Source organism: Brassica napus, chromosome C1, assembly GCF_020379485.1.
Source record: "Brassica napus cultivar Da-Ae chromosome C1, Da-Ae, whole genome shotgun sequence".
In the NCBI taxonomy this organism is placed as follows: domain Eukaryota; kingdom Viridiplantae; phylum Streptophyta; class Magnoliopsida; order Brassicales; family Brassicaceae; genus Brassica; species Brassica napus.
The window spans coordinates 41,120,118-41,137,827 of NC_063444.1; the positions used below are offsets into that span (position 1 = coordinate 41,120,118).

A 17,710-nucleotide genomic window follows, 5' to 3' on the forward strand; every position below is an offset into this window, starting at 1 on the left:
TATGGCATAAGAGACTCGGTCACATGAGTGAGAAGGGAATGTTTGTGTTGTCTAAGAATGAGGTGATTACAAGAATCTCTAGTTTGCACCTGCAGAAGTGTTCTCATTGCTTTGCGGGAAAACAACACAGGGTGTCTTTCAATTCTTCTGCGCCTTCTAAGAAACCCGAGGTACTAGATTTGGTACATTCAGATGTGTGTGGTCCAATGAGGACAAGATCTCTTGGCGGCGCATCATATTTTGTGACTTTCATTGATGATCATTCAAGGAAGTTGTGGGTATTTCCTATGAGGACGAAGGATCAGGTGTTGGGATATTTCAAGCATTTTGTGGCGTTGGTTGAGAGACAAACGGGGAAGAAGCTGAAGTGTATCCGCAGTGATAATGGTGGAGAGTATTCTGAACCATTTGATGCTTATTGCAAAGAGCATGGAATAAGGCATCAGTTCACGCCACCTAAGACTCCACAGTTGAATGGGTTGGCTGAAAGGATGAACAGGACGATTGTCGAGAGGATGAGATGTTTGATCTCACAGTCAGGCTTATCGATGACTTTCTGGGAAGAAGCTTTGAACACGGTGGTTCATGTGCTGAATTTGTCACCGAGTGCTCCACTGGATGGTGATATTCCAGAGAGGGTTTGGACTGGTAATGATGTTTCTTACAGTCACTTGAGAGTCTTTGGGTGTAAGGCATTTGTTCATATTCCCAAGGATGAGAGATTGAAGCTTGAGATGAAGTCACGGCAGTGTGTGTTCATCGGTTATGGTCAGGATGTGTTCGGGTACAGATTTTTTGATCCTGTTGAAAGGAAGCTCGTAAGGAGCATAGATGTTGTGTTCATGGAAGATCAAACGATTAAGGACATTGACAAGTCCAAAATTCCAGCTCAGGTTTATGAGAGTTTGATTGATTTAGAGGCTACTCCTTCTACATCGGTCCACGGTGAGGTTGAGGTTGAGGTTCAGGATGATACACCCAGTGCAGATGCTCCCGCACATGAAGATGGCAGTGGTGATTATGGTGACGATCATGGTGAGACGCCAGCTGCTGAGAACCAACCTAGTGTTGTTAGAAGATCCAAAAGAGGTCTTAAACCGTCGACAAGGTATGATCCTAGTGAGTATGTTTTACTTACTGATGGGGGAGAGCCGGAAAGCTATGATGAAGCTTTGGAGGATGAACACAAGGATATGTGGTTTGGAGCCATGGATGAGGAGATGGATTCTTTTGAGGAGAACCATACTTTTGAGTTGGTGGAATTGCCTAAGGGCAAGAAGGCTCTGCTTAATAAGTGGGTGTACAGAATTAAGCATGAGGATGACAATTTGCCACCTCGACACAAGGCTAGATTGGTTGTGAAAGGCTACAGCCAAAAGAAGGGAATTGATTATGATGAAATCTTTTCTCCTGTTGTGAAGATGTCATCCCTTCGGGTTGTGCTTGGATTGGCAGAGAGCCTTGATCTAGAGGTTGAGCAAATGGATGTGAAGACTGCTTTCCTTCATGGTGATTTGGAGGAAGAGATCTACATGGAATAACCAGAAGGCTATGTGAAAAAGGGCAAAGAAAATTTGGTTTGCCGCTTGAAGAAAAGCCTTTATGGATTGAAGCAAGCACCAAGGCAGTGGTACATGAAGTTCAAGTCTGTTATGGGGGAGCATGGTTATGCTGAGACTGATTCAGACCATTGTGTATTTGTGAAAGTGTTTGGTAAGGATGATTTTATCATCTTGTTGCTGTATGTCGATGATATGTTGATTGTGGGCAGGAACATAGACATAATTAAGGAGCTGAAAGAGCAGCTCAGTGAGTCTTTTACCATGAAATATATGGGTCCAGCGAAACAGATTCTCGGTATGAGAATTATTCGAGACAGAGGTGAGAAGCTGATTCACTTGTCTCAGGAGAAGTACATTGAAAAAGTACTTAAGCGGTTTCACATGAACAAGTCTAAAGTGTTGAGTACTCCTCTTGCTCCACACTTAAGACTGAGCATTCAACAAAGTCCGAAGACATATGCAGAGAAAGAAGATATGGCGAAGGTTCCATATGCTTCGGCAGTGGGTAGTTTGATGTATGCCATGGTCTGTACAAGACCGGATTTAGCTTACGCCGTTGGAGTTGTCAGCAGGTTTATCTCCAATCCAGGAAGAGAACATTGGAATGCTGTGAAGTAGATTTTGAGATATCTCAGAGAGACTTCTGATCTGAAGATTATATTTGGGGGTAAGAAGATGTCTGATCAGTTTCACTGATTCTGACATGTCTGGAGATGTTGATTCTAGCAAGTTTATTTCGGGTTACTTGGTAACATTTGCGGGTGGAGCTGTGGCATGACAGTCAAGGCTGCAAAAGTGCGTTGCACTATCTACCACTGAGGCAGAGTTCATTGCTGCAACTGAAGCTTGTAAGGAGTTGTTGTGGATGAAGAACTTCTGTGAAGAGATCGGTTTCAAGCAAGAAAATTATGTGTTGCTTTGTGATAGTCAAAGCGCCATCTGTCTCGGGAAGAACTCTACATTTCATTCAAAATAAAAACACATTCAGAGGAGGTATCATTGGATACGAGATGTGGTTGCTTCTAAGGAAGTGGAACTTGAGAAAGTTCATACGGATGATAATGGAGCTGATATGATGACAAAGTCTTTGCCGAGGGGGAAGCTTGAAGTATGCCGAGAGATAGCTGGAATGGCTGTTTCCTCCACCTAGTCGGAGGGGGAGTTTGTTGGGTTCCTTCTAGATGGAGGAAACCCATTGGGTTTGGTTGGTGATAACCAAACTTGGAAGTTGGGCCATTGGTATTAGTCCATGAGATTAGTATTGGGCCTTGGAGGTTCTTAGGGTTAGTGAGACACAAATATGTAGTCTCTTGACCTAATTTTTATGGTGAGACTTACAAGAATCAAAAAGACAAAAGAGAGAAAAGAGAGAAAGGGGCATAATTTCGTCTGGGTTTGTCAAGGCAGATTTGGAGGGTCAAACGGATCCTGATCGGGCTGATATTTTGTGGGAAGCTTCTTCAGTCAGTGGGTTAAAGGTTCACAGAAGGGATTTGGATTTCAACGATTGGATCTTCTGTTGTTTGGGTTTTAGTGAAGCTGGTCGTCACAGTTCTTCAGCAGTGCTGTCTTGAGTGTTTGGTAAATCCGATGGTGAGATCTTTTCTGATTGAGATGAAATTTGGCAGAAGTGTTGTTGACTGGTTTATCTTGTATTTATACGGTGAAATTAATCTCTGGTTGCTGGAATCCTTGTGAGCTGAGATCGTTTGGTTGCTGCTGGTTTTGAAGCTTTGTGTTGCTCTCTTGTTGTTGTTGTTCTTGTGTTGGAGGTAGCTCTTTGTAGCTTGAGTCTCTGCTCTGTTCAGGTTGTTGAACAGGGAGAACGTGGTTGTACTCACATACATTTATATAGTGGATTGTTGAGTGGACTACGGTCCCGTGGTTTTTCTTTCTCACATCGAGGAGGTTTTCCACGTAAAAAGTGCTTGTCTCATTTAATTATTGCTTATACTATATCCTTCTATCGTCGAAGTATTTTCCTCACAGGTTAGGGGAACACGATCGATCACATTCTGCTGTGCTCGTGTCGTGTGTCCATATTTTTCCCCAACACATTCATTATTCATTTGAAATCCGTCAAATCCGTTCACATTTACTCCTAATTCGTCACCCTCGTCCAACAAACCTGCGATACTTGAAGAAGATGTATTTTAAAATGTGGGTTTCATTTTTGATTTAAAACCCTTTTTCAATCTCCCTTAGTCATTCAGTCTCATTCAAATCTCCATGAAGGATTCCGGTGAGTTCATGGTAGAAATCTCAAACTTCCAGTCAGTTTCGGAAATGATATCAAAAATTGACAAACGTATAATAGAACTCGGTGAGGACAACATGAAAATTAAAAAAGGTATCTTTAAATCTCTGTTTGATTGATTATCTCTCTAATTGATTCTCTTTTTATTTATATGTATGTGTATTTCGTATTCCTATAGCCATGGCCTTAGCCGTCGAACGTAAGGCGGAGAGGCGTAGAGTCATTGAAGCAATAAAAAAGTAAGCGTAACAATGATTTACATAACTATGGTTATGGTTTATAGGTATTAACAGATTAATTTACGATTACTTTTACTATAATAGTTTAAAGGAGACTCTACTCAGGAAGATGAACTCTGAAGATCAAGGAGGGTTAAGTTTTTTTTTTTTTGTCAAACATTTCTTTCATTCATTCATATCTCAAAATAGAGTAATAGAAGAACATAGTCTGAAGAAAACACACATAGCAATTGCAACAGCCAGACATAATGCCGTGCACTGATAAAAGTTAAATGATAGAGGACTAAAGAGAGTGGCAAGGTTTGTAAGGAGACAACCTGCGATCTCGTTCAAATCCATTCCTGAATGCAGGGCAGAGAAGAGGACAATAGAGTCCCAAATTTCTTGAAGCTTTGAAAATCCAGCAGATGATGCTGAAGGAAGGGCCACCTGCAACGTCAAAGCTTCGGCTGCAAGGGTTGAGACCCCATATAGTATCCTAGCAAAGCTTTGAGAGTCATGAGCTTCATCCATACCATGGATACACTATCCAAGACCTTCATTTTTAGAAGCATCAGTCCCTGAAACCATAGAAACCAAAGCCAACAAGACAAAGGTTCTAGTACCAACCCCACACTGAGGTACTAAAGGGGGAGAATACAGTATAACATCCTCATACAGAGGTAAAGACAACAGATCGCTTGCAACATCCTCATATAGAGGTAAAGACCGATCGCTTGCAACAACCTCAAACTAAGGTAAAATAAGATTCAAAGGGAGGGAAATATCCTCCTTCAGAGGTAAAGGACTCATCTCGAGACAACTAACTCCTAAAACGAGGCAAAGTTCATACAGGTAAGACTTGTTCCACGAAGAAACAGAGACAATACCTTTTGAAAGCTTGACTAGGAGAGAGGAGGTTTCTGCAAAGATAAACTATGGCTCGAGCTGAAAAGAGGAACTGTGCTGAAATCTCAGAGGAGAAGCTGCAGCAACAGGAACCGGAGAGCTGCAACGAGGGAGGAAGACGACAGGATTGATGGAGGATTCGAGGGTTTGAAGGAGAGGAGCGAGGAGAAGGGGGGCGTCTGGAGGTTCTGGAGGGACGATGAGGAAGCGAGCTGTAAACGGACGAGACTTACACAGCGACCACGGCGGCAGATCTGGAGGAGGCGGATCTGGAGGAGGTCTGAACCGTGACAAAAAAGGAGTCACCATCAGGACCAGGGAGAGGAAGAGGAGCTGCTTCAGAGGAAAGGGGAAAGAACGGCGTTGGAGCGGAGGAGATTCATCTGAGCGGTGCCCCTTGGGAATCGGGCCAGAGAGGATTTCTTTAGGGCGAACTCTAATCTGGAGGGTTAAGTTTTAAGTATTGATAGTTTTACGTACTGATGAAATAAAATTCAATTTGAGATAAACCAGATTCATGATATTTAGCTTTCCTTTTTGATTGAAAAATCAACTGACAGGAATTATTAAATATTTTTTCAATAATAGTAATTAAATATAATATTTTTAATTTATTAAAGATACTTGTGTAATTAACAATAAAAAAACTTAACTGAATGCGACAGATATGAAATGATTTCTCAAATAATATTATAGATATATAATATTTTGCCAATTATCCCATATTTTATTCACCTGCTAAATGCTTTTAGTGGGACGTTGAAAAAGCAAAAAATGTTACGTGATTATCTGGTGTTTAATGTTTTCAATGGTTTACAACTAAACAATGTAATCCACCAGAATAACATGTCATTTTATTATTGGTGACTTAAATTGCTGATATTTTTTTACATCTTAAGTTTTTTCATATCAATTATTTTTTCATATCAATTATATAACAAATTAGTTAATTAATTTAAGTATTATAGATATCTTTAGTTTTTTCATATCAATTATATAACAAATTAATTGATTAATTTAAGTATTATAGATAAAACTTTATTATTTTGTGTTTTATAAGCAAAGACTTGTTTCATTTAGTTTGGGTACACAACTTTAAAAAAAATGAATATAAGATTTTATGTGTATTAAGTATCAGGTGAAAGAACGAGATAATGATGTTGATTGTTAGAAAGTAAAACTAGTTTGTTAAATAAAAAATCATTGTACATGTTTTAGTTACTATTTTTTCCACCAATCAATTAAAAATGGTTTTCAATTCATTTACTCCAAAAGTAACAAATGTAAAATTAATATTTTCAGTTTACTCTTCGTTTCACTTTTTGGATACTCAACTAAGAGTTTGAAATGATATGATTTTAATGAGTATTTAAATGATTTTATATGACTTAGAAAATTTATTATAATTTTTGTTAAACAACTTTAGAATTTCATCTAAAAACATAGAATTTAGATTTTTTTAAATTTTTAACTAAAAACTATATCTAAACACTCTAAATTCATTTGAAACTTTCAAAATTCATAACTTAATTTAATTTTTAATAACAGTATATTTTAGAATATATTATTAAATTTCAAGTTTAATAACGGTTGATTTAAATCAATTTTTAAAAATAGATATTTGAATAACAGTAAATTTATTATTTTGATACAAATCAATTCAAACTCTCCTTTGAATACATCCACTATTTCCTTCCTTTTCTACCTTTCTTTTTGCACTTTTTAACTCAAATTAATACCAATCAGAGCCATAGATTAATGAAGCAATATAAAATTCAAAGCCAAACTGTAACATGTAACTCAAAGTTAGTCAATATTAAATTTAAATTTAGAGCGGTCAGAGAAACACTAAAGTGTTAAGAGGATGCATGCATGTAGACATAAGTATTCGAACCATGCATGTAAGAGGAGACAGAGGGATTTGTCAAAAAAAAAAGAGGAGACAGAGGGATTGATCAACACAACAGCGAAATGAGAAGACGAAAGTTGGAAGATGCAAGAGAGAGTGGTGGATGGATCCTTTGTCTTCAATGTCTATTTGAGTAGGTATTGTCTTGCACTAGGTGACCTCTGCTGGATCGCAAGAAGTAACAAATAAGTTGTTCACAATTGCCGACATTGATATCTTCGGGTAACTTGTGCGTTCCTAAGAAATGATATTCTCATGCTAGTAAGTAGCAATGACAGGTTTAAACGCAGCGATATAAGTTGGTGAAACTTACCAAAACGTCCGGGTTGGCAGAGGCTGAAGCTCTGTACCGTTCTTCAAAGACCTGAACTCTTCACCATTCTTTTAGATATTAGAAGCGCTTTGAAACTAAGAGATTAGAGACCTTGAAGACTTAACATGAACGAAAAAATTTCAACATTATGTGTGCATGCATGAAGCAAGGTGGTTAGCATTTGTTGTAAAGAAGAAGAATAAACTTAACCACATCATAGCATGCATAACGCTTTAGATATAAAAGATTGTAAATTTAAGCTTTCTTCATACCCAATTCATCGATCAAACGAAATAAAATCTGAGTATATTATCTATGTACTGGTAAAACAATACTTCTTTTATGATTCCAAATATTCCACCAGCCGGACAACAACATTAAAACCTAATGTCGAACTCGGTAATCAATACTTGAATTCCTTGTCCTTGTTGAGGATTGACTGGAGTCTGCGTGCAAATTGAATTAGATTTGATGTCTTTTTAATGAATATCTGCATGGACCTTCTTCTCCGAGGATCAACAAAATCAGACAATTGATAGCTTACTCATGTATATTTCAAGTAGAAACAGAGTGGCGGGCGGGAAGAAGTTACAAGAGAATTGAAGAAGATCGATTTGAAAATAAAAAGACTAGTTCATTGAGAAGGTTTTACTTTCTGTATGAGTATGGGGCTGTTTGTTTTACCATTTGCCATCTCCATCCAAATGATTCATTTGTATGATCTATTCAAATGATCCATTCAGATTTTTGTGATTGTTTGTTTGTCCATCCACATAGTTCATCTAGATGAATCATCTAAATGGATCTTATGTTTGTTTCTTTATTTTCATTTCCATTCAAATGAGTTTAGTAAAGAAATTACCAAAATATCCTTGTGTTGATTTAATCATATGTTTAATATTAATTTTAACTATATTACATTTAATTATTTAGTTTAATATATTTACATTAGAATTATTTCAAAATTAACGAGTTTTCTTTTTGCGGTTTGGGCGGGAAAACAAGTTTTTTTGGTTTTAGCGAGAAAACATATTTTTTATGTTTTGGCGGAAAATAATATTTTTCGGTTCTGGCGGGAAAACGATATTTTCGGTTTTGGCGGGAAAATACAAATTTTTGGTTTTGGCGAGAAAACAAGTTTTTGCGGTTTTGGCGGGAAAACACGTTTTTGGGGAGAAAACACGTTTTTGCGGTTTTGGAGGAAACCACGTTTTTGCGATTTTGGCGGGAAAACGCATTTTTGCGATTTTGGAGGGAAAACTCGTTTTTGCGGTTTTGGCGGGAAAACGCGTTTTTGCGGTTTTGGCGGGAAAACGCATTTTTTGTGTTTTTGGAGGAAAACACATTTTTGCGATTTTGGCGGGAAAACATGCTTTTGCGGTTTAGGCGGGAAAACGCGTTTTTACGGTTTTGGTAGGAAAACGCGTTTTTGCGGTTTTGGCGGGAAAACGAGTTTTTGCGGTTTGGCGGGAAACGAGTTTTGCGATTTTGGTGGGAAAACACGTTTTGTCGGGAATACATTTTTACGATTTTCGCGGGAAAACGAGATTTTTCGGCTTTGACAGAAAAATACAAATTTTCGGTTTTGGCGGGAAAACACATTTTTTGGTTTTGGCGGGAAAACACATATTTTGGTTTTGGCGGAAAAATACGTTTTTGCAATTTTGGCGGGAAAATTTGGTTTGCGACTTTGGCGGGAAAACGTATTTTTTGTGTTTTGACGGGAAAATGTATTTTGGGGTGTTGGCGTGAAAACATTTTTTTTTGTGATTTTGGCATGAAAACATGTTTTCGTTTTTTGCGGAAAAACACGTTTTTGCAATTTTGACGGGAAAACATTTTTTTGCAATTTTAGCGGGAAAATGCATTTTGGGGTTTTGGCGGGAAAAAGTAGTTTTTAGCACGGGAAAAAGTGTTTTTGTAGTTTTGTCAGTTTTCGTTTGTGACAAAAATGATATTATGTTTAGGTTTGTAATTTGTGAATTACATTAGGGGTATAATAGACATTATACCATTTTGAATGAACCATCTCCATTCAAATGATCCAAATTGGTTCAGCTGAATGGACTTTAAAATTAAGCCTAAATTTCCAAAAGTCATCCGGATGATCCATCTGAATGAGTTGCACTTTTAGTGCCTAAACAAACGAAACTCTCATCTTCATCCAAATCGTTCATCCAGATGGAGAAACAAACAGGCCCTATAGATAATGTGGCCGTTGAGTTGGATAGCTTTTGGATTTAGTTGAGTCTGTTGACTTGAGAGCTACGTCTGGGTTAGGCCAGCGTTATTCAATAACGTTTCCATAATCAAATACATTGGATTGAGTAGATTTGTATCGGAGGAGAAATACAAGTAACTCTTATCAATAATAATATCATTAAAAACCCCTGGTCTCAAAAAAAGCCAAACCTTTTTCTACTGACATTCAAGAGAAGTAGTGACATTTATGGAAGTCCTCACAACAAGGTTAGGGAGAGGAAAAATAGAACACATGGACACCTAAACTAACACCAGCACCAAGAGCTATAAGAAGAAACCAGGAGATAGCCACTTCTATAAACTGTCCTGTTCTGAATTCAGAGATGAGAATGTAGCAATACGTACGCAAAGAAACCTGAAACCCCGTATTCCAGGTATCCCTGAAACAAGAGATGCCTAAATATAAGCAAGCAGAGAGAACACGACAAAATGATGGTGAAAAAGAGTTGAAGATTGCAGAAAACACACCAATGCAGAATAAAAGCTTGCTAGTCTCTAGTCAGTGTGGATAGATGTGCCATGCCTCCAGCTATTTGTACAGAGCTACGTACATCCAAAAGGGCCTCTGCCAAGTGCCAAAACCTCGACGGTTTGGTGAGTTCAGGTCTTCTACAAACGGTAAATGATAACATGTGGGGGTTTTGGTAATTATTAAGAAAGAGTAAGGGTTAGTTTTAAACTTTTTATTTGTGAGGGTAATTTGCTAAATTACATTTCAGTTATAAAACCCAAACCAGTCGATCAGCTTTTTCGTCGTCACAAGCAAGAGATGAGTAGTTTCAAGCTAAGCGTGGGAGATTTTCTTGACAAGCTAGACTCCGTTGCATCCTCTCAAGTGAAAATCTCCATTTTAGAAGATGTTTTGAAGAAGCTTGATCAAGAGAGGAAAGAAGATGAAAAGATGAATCAAGATCCATCTGCCGAGAGAGAAAGTGCAATTGCTCTGCTTTCTAGCGTGCGTCACAACATTCTCCAAACGATATCATCTTCCTCCAATCTTCAGCCACCGCCGCGAGACCTCTTTACGGCACCGTCATCCTCCTCTCTTCAGCCACCGACGACCGACTTCTTTAGGGAGCCATCGTCCAGTGCACAACCACCACCGACGCACTTCTTTACTACATCTCTTAGACCTCCGTCATTCTCCTCATCCTCGACACCATCAACTTTTCCATAGAAAGAACCCTCTCCTCTATGCCATCACGGCTCTCTACAAGCCCTTTTCTCCCTCTCCCGTCACAAGCCTCATCATCCTCTGCTCCCGCTCCGGTCACAGACTTATCTCTTCGTCTTGGTCCACCTTCATCAGAGTCATTCCTTGGCCTTGACCCACCACCGTCATCCTCGCAACCACTGTTCTTACATAACTCGCCCCTACCTCTACCTCTACCACAACCTCCAACAACATTTAGATACCATCACTTGCGTCTCTTCCTGGCTCGTGTTTCCAAGGCCCACCCTCATTGCTTCTTCAAAACAAGCCATCGTTTCACTGGACAGAGAAGTTGAAAAGGAGTTTTAATGTTTCCGTGATGGTACTTGGGGGACTCAATAGCTATGTTGCACCGGAACGGATACGGGGACAGATACGGGGACGGGGGCGGGGACGGAAAACGACTAAATCTAAAATTTATAGATACGGGTACGGCATGGGTACGTCTATATATATATATATATGTGTATATATATATATATGTATATATATATATATATATAAATGTGTATACACATACGTACATTACGTACATGAAACAAACCAAATACTATCTAATATTAATATTGTCTAAGACTTTCTTTTACGTGAGCATTGAAAAACCAAAACCAGAGTTTGTGATATGCTTACTGTGTTTTTCTTAGATGTGAGAAAGATGAAGAATAAGAGCTTGATTAAGACTAAGAGAAGATGGATTAAAAGTTTATAACCCTAATTGTTTTATACAAGACGTGTTTCCTTTTTTTCAATTGTTATCCAAATAAAAAAAGTATGCAAAAGTAAATAATCAAACTTTTACAAAATTATGCCGACTATACATCCTAAACGTTTTGGAAACGTTTCCAAAACCTAACCATGCCGTCCCCAGAAACCTTTGCCGTCCCCAGCCTCTCTGAAACGTTTCGGAAACGTTCCCACACCGTCCCCGCGCCGTACCCGTCCCTGAAACGCCGCTGGTACGCGAGACGTCAATGATATGCCGTCCCCGTGCATCCTAGCTCAATAGTAAGATTTAGTGCATATTCTTTTCTATACTGTTTTGATTGACACGTTGATTACTTATTTATTTGATTATTTGTGCAGGGGCACACCCACAGGAATAAAAGATTTGATGGAGGAAGATGTAACTGTGGAACAGATTGGTAGTCTCACCTGCAACGTGCCCGTCGTGCACATGTCTTAAACAACCAAGCTGAAGCTGTAGTAGACCACCAGGTTGACGCCCTAGCAGACCATCAAGATGAAGCTGTAGACGGTAGACCACCAGGTTGACGCCCTAGCAGACCTTGGCAAGAGAGCAAGAGAAGCTGAAGACCAAGACAAGGCAGAACCATCATCTAAAAGGAACAAAGATGGATAGTATCGTTGAAACTTTTTCTTTAGGTTTTCTTCTTTGTGTGCAATGCAACAATTAGTATACGGTTGAAAAGCCTAGACCGGGAAAAGATTGTTCCCAACTTTTTAGTCATAATATACTTGGGATCTTGTAAACTGTATTTTTTTGTGCTTCCAATACTTTTTCATAACCTGGCATACGCAAAAAATATACAGCTGCCGTATTACGAGAAGCAGTTTTCCACCACCGGCAGACCGTCAAGCCGATAAAAGGTTTCCTCCATCTAAAGAATACGACATGATTTCACGAAAGAAAATAAAACCAAGTTCTTCTACTTTCGATCTGAGTCGTAACTTGTCTCACAAGCAACGTGATCAAATATAAATCGTGTTTCTGGTTACTGATGGCAGTGCGGGTCTAACTTTTTTTTTTATTGCCCTAAGCCAATTTAACGACTAGGTCCATTTCTTTTCTTTTTTTTTCCCGAAAAAAGTAATTTATTTCATTTAAAAGAAACATACAAGAGCCCGCATGAAGATGGCTACAAGAACCAACACGGGGGTGACTCAAAACATAAACTCGGAGATGAATGAACAATCTCCTTCCACACAACCCCACATAAGGGCGACTACTTAAACCCACACCAAGATAGCTTACAGTACCACAAGACCAAAACCGACACTAATACTAGATAAGGCTAAGCAACCCAAGAGCGAATGAGAAGATAATTAGCAGATTTTAAACTTTTGTAGAAGCCAAAGATCGGAAATTGCCGCTGCTGCTGCCCATAGCCCGCTACGCGGTTAACTCTACCTCCTATACCACGATTTATCGCTGCTGCTACACGCCCGCCAAACGATACCGCCCAAGAACTAAAACCCTGCGACTTCATGACACGACAGGAAGAACCGCTACACGGTCAACATTGCCTTCAGATAATGGTGCGACGCTCATCGCGGCCACATACTCATAGGAAAAAGTCCATACACAAACTCAACAAAGACGAGGCTTACCAAACGGACCCTCCAGAAACACTGCCTAAGAACCGATAAGCGATCATTGCACCCACCACTCTACGAATAACCTCTGCTAACCCAACTCTCACCACTCTTTAACACTACCACCACTAACGGATTCAAGAAACCCACCAAAACACTAAGGAATATTTATAAGGACCAACGACAGCAAACCAACCTAGAACTAAACAGCAACAACAAACCAACACAAACACCACAAAGACAAGCCACCAACAACAACACCGATACCAACAACAAAGACAACAAGACCTAGAACTACGACACTCGGGATTGAAAGACAGCAGCAAAAGGGAACAAGTTGGAACGATACCGGCGGGATGAGAATCCGTCGCAAGACACCAAGAGACAGAACTTCTCACGCGCCACCAACCTCCTACACCAGCCCTTCAAACGACGGATAGAGCCATAACACACCGAGGCCGGTGAGAGGAACATCCTCAACAGATTCACGCGCCGCCTAACGGAGAGGAACACCGGAGATCTCCAAACAGAAAACGATATCTGACAATCCTCAAACCCTAAAAACCGACTCCCTGAACTGACCAACCTTACACGCCTCGCCGGGACTCCAAATACTGACAAACTCCACAACCGAACGAAACCTCATGAGCAGATCGCCGGAGAAGTGAAGTCGGAAGAAACCAGAGCCCCCTGCATCTCGGACGGAGGAGAGGAAACAGAAGCAGAGAGCAAACAAAGACGAGGACTAGAGGCTAGGGGAGACGCCTCCGACACCGCCTAATCCGGTGCCGTAGCAAGGCGGAGGTTTCTATAGTTGTTCGCAAAGATAGGAAAAGTTGTAGTACGACTAGGTCCATTTCTTTTTTTTTTTGAACGACGAGGTCCATTTCTATATTGTATAAAATTATAAACAATTACAATATAAAATAACTAATTTTTTCATAAAACAAAACATCTGATCAAATGTTTATTAAAACACTAAACTTTAAACACTAGAAATATAGTTTTTTTTTTCATTTTTCTGCAAAACCTTTAATAAAATTACTAGGATAAATTTCTGAGTTTATTTGTATATATTATACAATATTTTAATATATTTGATCATTTTATTTATACATATACAATGTTTTTTGTTGTTATTACATAATTTCTTTCCGACCTGATTTTTTGATCATTTTATTTATACATATACAATGTTTTTTGTTGTTATTATATAATTTCTTTCCGACCTGATCAATTTTTATTAAAAATCGTGGAACTAAACTATAATTATATATCATGGGTTGATCAGATTGGACATTAAACAAATTACGGCACAAAATTTTTATTTTTCCACCGAACACATTCTTGAAAAAAGTGAACGGTACTGTTTCCACAATTGAATTATTTTGACATTTATCTTCCATACAGTTTTGAAAGGTTTCAGATCAAACATCGAATTGATACATGTCATTTTAATGTTTTTAGTCATATGTTTAAGGAAAACTTACATTTTTGTAATTTAAAGTCATTTTTAAAAATTCAAAATATAACATATAAGAAAAAATCTAACATATAAGAAAAATATAACATATAAAGTTTCCTTATTTTTGTAATTTAAAGTCTTTTAAAAAAATTAAAATATAACATATAAGGTTTCCTCATTTTTGTTATTTAAAATCATTTTAAAAAATTCAAAATATAACACATAAGAAAAAATATAATTATTTTATTATATAGTTAATGTGATTGTTTATTTTTTAATAATATAAAATTAAAAAAAAATGAAGAATAATGTAAAAATTGTTATCAAATATTTATTATTCATAATCATTAATTGTCATCTATATGTTAATCATATTAGGTAATCCTGTAACTTTTATTTAAGGAAAAAATACACGCTTCTTATATTTTGGGTTAATATAATGTTTCATAGTAATTGGATGTGGACCAACATTTTTTCAATTGATTCTTAAGCTGACACGTTAGCTAAATTGTCGTCCTAATTAAATAACACCTAAACATGGTTTTTTTAATTAGTACAAATTTAAGGTTAAAACTTTTTAAATGATCCTTGATTAATATATAGGGGATATACTCAAATATTTCAATTATAGATTATAGTTGTTTCAATTGCTAAAAGGCATCTTATTTAATTTCTCTTGTGACATATTAAAATGCAAATCATTTTCAATAGAACTAATTTCTAAAAAAATCTTTCAGCTGTAGAAGTTGGTCGGCACAAAAGTAGTCGCAATAAACAATTTCAGTATTTCGATAACAATATTACTTTTTTGGAAAATTAAATAATTCAATGGGCTTTTTGTTATAAATAATATTGTGGATGTGCATAACCGGCCAGGTTCATAACCGGTCCAATGCTAGAGAGAGAGAGAGTCGACCGTGAGGAGAGAGAGAGAATCGACATCTTGTCTTTTCTTTATTAGATTATGATTTGTACTCTTTCCATGTTTGTATTTCCTTTCTTTAGTCTTTCTATTATTCTATGACGGTGTAATTCTATATATATAAATGACTCTTTATGTTTATGAGTTATACAGAAACATAGATTCAATTCTCTAGTTTCACAACACGTTATCAGCACGATAGAATCTAAATCTCTAAGCTAAAACAAACCGCCTAAAACCCTAACCCTAATCGGCGAACATCCTTACCGGCGAACCATCCTAATCCCGATCGCGAAACCTTACATCCCGATCCTTGTTTGCAATCTGTTCTGGTCAGCTTCAGCTCAAGGCGTTCCTGATCCTAGCTCAGACGATCTCGGCTTGCTCAAACTCAGCTCGCAAACAAGACGACCTCAGACAGCTCGCGACCCGATCAGCACGTTGGACAGCTCGCGTTCCCGATCTCAGCAATCAGACAGCTCACGAAAAAATCAGCTCGCGTTCCGATCAGTTCCAGCTCGCGGTTCATCTCTTTGGTGGTCCATTCAACCCTACTTGAGGTTAAGGTAATTCGAAACCTTAAAGAGAACCCATAATCGAATTTGATTGTTTGATAAGAATCGAAACCATAAAAACTACAAACCCTAATCGTATGATCTAATGTTGAAATCAAAACCATAGGGTAATAGATCAAAACCCCAATGAGTAAATCAAAGCTCATAATCATAAGTTTGATACTCCAAACCGTAATCGAGATTGATTGTTTGATCAATTAAAATCGAAACCCTAATATCCAAGATCCTAGCCGCGTACATGCTTATTGCATGAATGCATGAAATCGATTTTATTTAAAACCCTAATACTAAAACACATTCGATTTTATAAACCCTAATTCGAAATCAAATTGGTTGATTGAATGAATTAAAATCGAAACCCTAATCTAATGCTTTGAATCGAAATTGATTGTTTGAATGATTGTATGTTTGGATATAGTATGCTAGCCTTGATTAATTAAAACCGTATTGAATTTGATCACATAGAAATCGATTGCTAGGATTGATAATCTCATTCTTGAATTTGGTTGTTTGAATTGATAAAACTGATTGAATGATTTTCAAATTGAAGTCGTATTTGATCGAAACCCTAATGTCTGGCAATTAAAATTGAATACTATCTTGTTTGATTGATTAAAACCGAATGCTTGAATTGAAATAGAAATCGCTTGCTAGGTTAAATGATTTATGCATTCTCGTCTTGATAATGATCCGGCTAGTATTGATAGTTTTCACACATTCTCGAATGAACCCTAATTGTTGCATTGCTCGACTGTTTGATTGCAATTACACATTAAACTCTTATAATACCGTTTGCTAAGATTGAAAACGAATAACCATTGTATTGATTGCATTGAAACTGTTTTCTAAGATTGTAGCCGTGCGGCTTATTTGCATCATGCATGCATAATAGTACGAACTGATTGCATATAGAATCTGAATGCTAAGATTGAACATGTATGCATCATATACGAATGACCTATTTGCATCATACCTAGAATCCGGATTGCTTGAGCATATGGATTGCATTCGCTTGAACACTTTTAAATCTAAATTATGAAACATATGATTCCAGATGTCGAAAATCAACAATTTGGATTTTGCTGCCCTAAGTCTCTCTGGAGATAATTACTTGCAATGGACACTTGATGCTAAGATCATCTTAAAATCCAAGGGACTCGGTGAATGTATCACCGAGGGCAATAATGCAAGTGAGAAAGATAGATATGGAGCAATATTAATTATACGCCATCATCTTATTGAGATTCTCAAAGATCAGTATTTGACTATCGAGAATCCTCTAGACCTTTGGACATAGTTAAAAACGAGATATGATCACCAGAGAACGGTGTTATTACCAAAGGCTATGTATGATTGGAGGAGTCTCAGAATCCAGGACTTCAAGTCCGTGGACAAGTATAACTCGGCTCTGTTTAAAATTGTTTCAAAATTGAAACTGTGTGGGGAGGATATAACAGATAAGGATATGCTTGAGAAAACCTTTTCCACCTTCCACACAAGCAATGTGTTGTTACAACAACAATACCGTGAGAAGGGCTTCATTACTTATGCTAATCTGATGTCTTGTCTCTTGCTCGCTGAGCAGAACAATGAACTGTTGATGAGAAACAGTGGATTGAGACCTCCTAGAACAAACTCATTATCTGAGGCACATGCAACCATAGAGGCTAAGAATAAGTCGAACCATGTCCAGAGTGATAACCAACACAACTGTGGTCGGGGAAAATGGCATGGACGTGGTGGTAGAGACCGAAACTCGTTTGGTCGAGGC

At 37.8% G+C, this 17,710-nt stretch overlaps 1 protein-coding gene and 1 long non-coding RNA gene across 2 annotated transcripts; one reads left to right on the forward strand and one right to left on the reverse strand.

The window, feature by feature from the left end:
- The first annotated feature begins 10,199 nt into the window (after positions 1 to 10,199).
- Positions 10,200 to 10,607, forward strand: LOC125580029. The gene has a single exon (XM_048743968.1). The coding sequence runs from the start codon at positions 10,200 to 10,202 to the stop codon at positions 10,605 to 10,607; it is 408 nt and encodes a 135-aa protein (XP_048599925.1).
- A 1,845-nt stretch (positions 10,608 to 12,452) lies between these two features.
- LOC125580265 lies at positions 12,453 to 13,871 on the reverse strand. Its single transcript, XR_007318030.1, has 2 exons — positions 13,327 to 13,871; positions 12,453 to 12,865 (listed from the first exon to the last, which is right to left on the reverse strand). It is a non-coding gene; the product is annotated as an uncharacterized LOC125580265 (long non-coding RNA).
- Between the last annotated feature and the right edge of the window lie 3,839 nt (positions 13,872 to 17,710).

Coding starts and splice junctions, on each gene's coding strand:
- LOC125580029 (XM_048743968.1), top strand. CDS start 10,200: ATGAGTAGTTTCAAGCTAAGCGTGGGAGATTTTCTTGACAAGCTAGAC.